Genomic DNA, 2,869 nt, shown 5'->3' on the forward strand with positions numbered 1-2,869 from the left:
CATGTGGTGCTGGGGGATTGAACCGCGGTCCCTGTGCTTTGCCAAGCTTGTTCTAAGTAGGTGCTTTAGACCACTGAGCCATCTCACCAGCCCCTATAAAGATTCTTATTGTGAAATGCTTTGGTCATTCTTTTCAGAATGGGGGTCTGACAAAAGAACTAAGATAATATCAGGATAAAAAATTTCAGACCTATACAAGTAGATGAATTCAAATTTTCCTTTTCTTGGAAACCAGGGGCACTGAAATGCTAATTCAGGGAAAACGTTGGCTTAATGCCCCACTAGCTTTTAGCTTCTGGAACAGTATGACCCAGATGCTGGTAACAACAGAAGCAACAAAGGCAGATCCAGAAGCATAGAAGGCCTAGAAATGGGACTCAAGCCAGAAGCAAATTCTGCACCAGATTATACGAGTGCCATCTACTGTCATGGATGTATGACTGATCCCAAGGGATGAAACATTAGTGATCAGATCCAAGCTAATCAATGTCTTACATGGATGCTGCTCAGACCACAGCACTTATCCTGCCGAATTACTCAACGTACTTGCTAAGCCCTCTCCTGGAAACTTGCCTTCTTTTCTCGTTCTTCTTCTCTCCATGCAGTTCGCCTTTTGGTAAAGTGGGGCAGCCGGAGAAAATCTGTCACTTCTCCTTCACCATTAACCAGGGCACAAAACACAGGGTGATCTCTGGCAGCCAAAGAGAGAAACAGTGTAATAATAAGCAATATGAGGCCATGAATAAGAGAAGAATGAAATGAGGGCAACAGGTGAGGGACAGCACAGAGCAGGCAGAGGCAGGCGGGTACCTGGCAGAGGAAAAAGCAACGCCCAGGACTCGAATGCCTTTCCCTTGGTTCTCATCCATGAAGTCGTCGTCTTCCTCTATCTGCTGATCTGGTCTGTAGGGCGCAATTCTCAGCCAGTTGTAGAGCTTCCGGCTACAGGCCTAGGGAGGAGCCACACTAGACACTAAGCTCATCGCGTTACCAGCTGTACCAGGGAGAGTACAGGCGAACACGTACAAGCTCCAACATGTCAGAGGTCACATTCATAATGTGCATACCCTTCTAGCCTTGTGGGAGCCTTATGACCCAAACGTATACCTCAGTCCTGGGAATAGAACAGTACACAGAGGACATCAACAAACACATGGACTGTCTGGCTAACCGGGAGAAGCGAGTACAGGGGCTCAGGTGGAGAGCTCTTGGGTACGCTCCTTGCACCTAGTTTGTACTGTCTCTCAGATTACGCTCCACTTGCCCCCACCATTTGATACCCAGGAGATAACTAAGGGGTTCTTCCATTCTCAGCTCTAGTCCAGGAAAACCACAAGATTATTCTTACCTTTATGACATAGTCCTTAGACTCAGCCAAAAGCTTGTTCTTGAGCTCTTTGGCCATCTGCACATAGAGGAACTGCTGTAAAGCTCGCTCAATGGCCATGGTGCGCTGCCGGTTCCACTCCTGTACTTGGTGGCTGAACTCATCTCGGTAGTAAAACTGTTTGATTTCTTCAAAATATGTCTGATCACTGCCATAGCTGAGAAGATACAAAGCTATAGTGTTAGGAATGGAGAAAAGGTGACACTTGGATGTCCATGAATAGTCTGAATAAATTAGAAATAATGGATTGCTCTGCAACAGTGGTTCAATTCCCAAGGGACCCCTCACCCCAGCAAGAGTACCAGTCAAGGGCTTTGCTTACCCTTCCACTCCCTTCATATCTATGCTGATATCAATGGTGAGCAGCCCCTCATCTTCGGCCAGGCCCATCTTTAGGAACTGGTCATCTCTCAGTTCTTTAACAGGTTTATTCTTTAAATATTTAAAAGAATAGGCGTAGTGGGCTTCATCTACATCCTGTACAGTAAGAGGGAATTATCAGCCTTTGGATAGGTGTGCTTCAGCCCTGGGAGAAAAGACTGCCTCAGCGCATGCAGAAAGACAGCTTGGTCAAGTGGAAGGTACAAGATTGAGTCACTAAAACAGAAAGCAGACACATGTTGGATCAAAGCCCTTTATCCAGCTCACCTTTCTACCTTTCTTGGTGGGGGTTATATTTAACTTGGCTCTCTCCTGGAAGGTCTGTCTCAGCACCTGCCGGACAAGGGGTTCACGGGCAATCTGCAGGGCTACCATGTAGCGGGCACCTTCCAGCACAGCTTCTGGAGTAGGGAACTGGCTGTGGGGAAAATCATGGAGCTGCAGGATGGGGGTCTTAGTGCTCAGGCCCTTCCTGCCAACTACATGCTACACACCTACCTGCAAACATAATCCTTGGCCAGCTCCAAGGGTTCTGCAGGAAACTGCTCTGTTTCATGCCGTTGGTAGCTGTCCCGGAGGTTCTCCCCAAATTGCTCAGGAGTAAGCCCAAACTTTTTGGCCAAGCCATCTGAAGCAAACAGCAGAATGAAGGTTACAGCAGCAGTTGGCCTGACAAAACCTCTTGGCTTTTGGAGTCTAGAGTAACAGTCATATATATGAGACTTTATTTTTTTCTGTATTTAGGGCAGGGTCTACAGGGTCTCACTATGTACATCGGACTCGTAGTGATCCTCCTGTTTTCAGCCTCCCAAGTGCTGTGATTACTGGTGTGCAACACCATGCTGTCTCAATTGCTGCCTGAGCGTATGCCCTGTGGGCGGGGCCAGCACAGTATGCTGGGGATGAACACCTGCCGCTGCACTCTGAGACTTTATTTTTTTGAGATAGTATCTCACTATGTAGTTCAGGCTCCTCTTGCACTATGTAACCCTGGCTAGCCTCAAAGCTGCAGGAATCCTGCTTCAGGTTCTCCAGTGCCAGGAATATAGGTATGCACCATTATGCCTGGCTTGCACACCAGACTTTATTTTATTTTATTTT

General features: G+C 47.3%; 1 protein-coding gene across 2 annotated transcripts in view; it reads right to left on the reverse strand.

Moving 5' to 3' along the window:
- The window catches only part of Supt6h (SPT6 homolog, histone chaperone), a 45,080-nt gene that overhangs the window by 18,627 nt on the left and 23,584 nt on the right, over positions 1-2,869 (reverse strand). For both annotated transcript variants that reach the window (XM_004635409.2, XM_023720010.1), the window contains 6 exons: positions 2,267-2,396; positions 2,036-2,186; positions 1,710-1,864; positions 1,349-1,544; positions 811-950; positions 574-691 (listed from right to left, as the gene is read on the reverse strand). In XM_004635409.2, the coding sequence (XP_004635466.1) occupies positions 574-691; positions 811-950; positions 1,349-1,544; positions 1,710-1,864; positions 2,036-2,186; positions 2,267-2,396 (890 nt within the window). The remainder of the gene's footprint in view (positions 1-573; positions 692-810; positions 951-1,348; positions 1,545-1,709; positions 1,865-2,035; positions 2,187-2,266; positions 2,397-2,869) is intronic.

The sequence above is a fragment of the Octodon degus genome, unplaced genomic scaffold (assembly GCF_000260255.1).
Source record: "Octodon degus isolate 3935 unplaced genomic scaffold, OctDeg1.0 scaffold00072, whole genome shotgun sequence".
Classification (NCBI taxonomy): Eukaryota; Metazoa; Chordata; class Mammalia; order Rodentia; family Octodontidae; genus Octodon; species Octodon degus.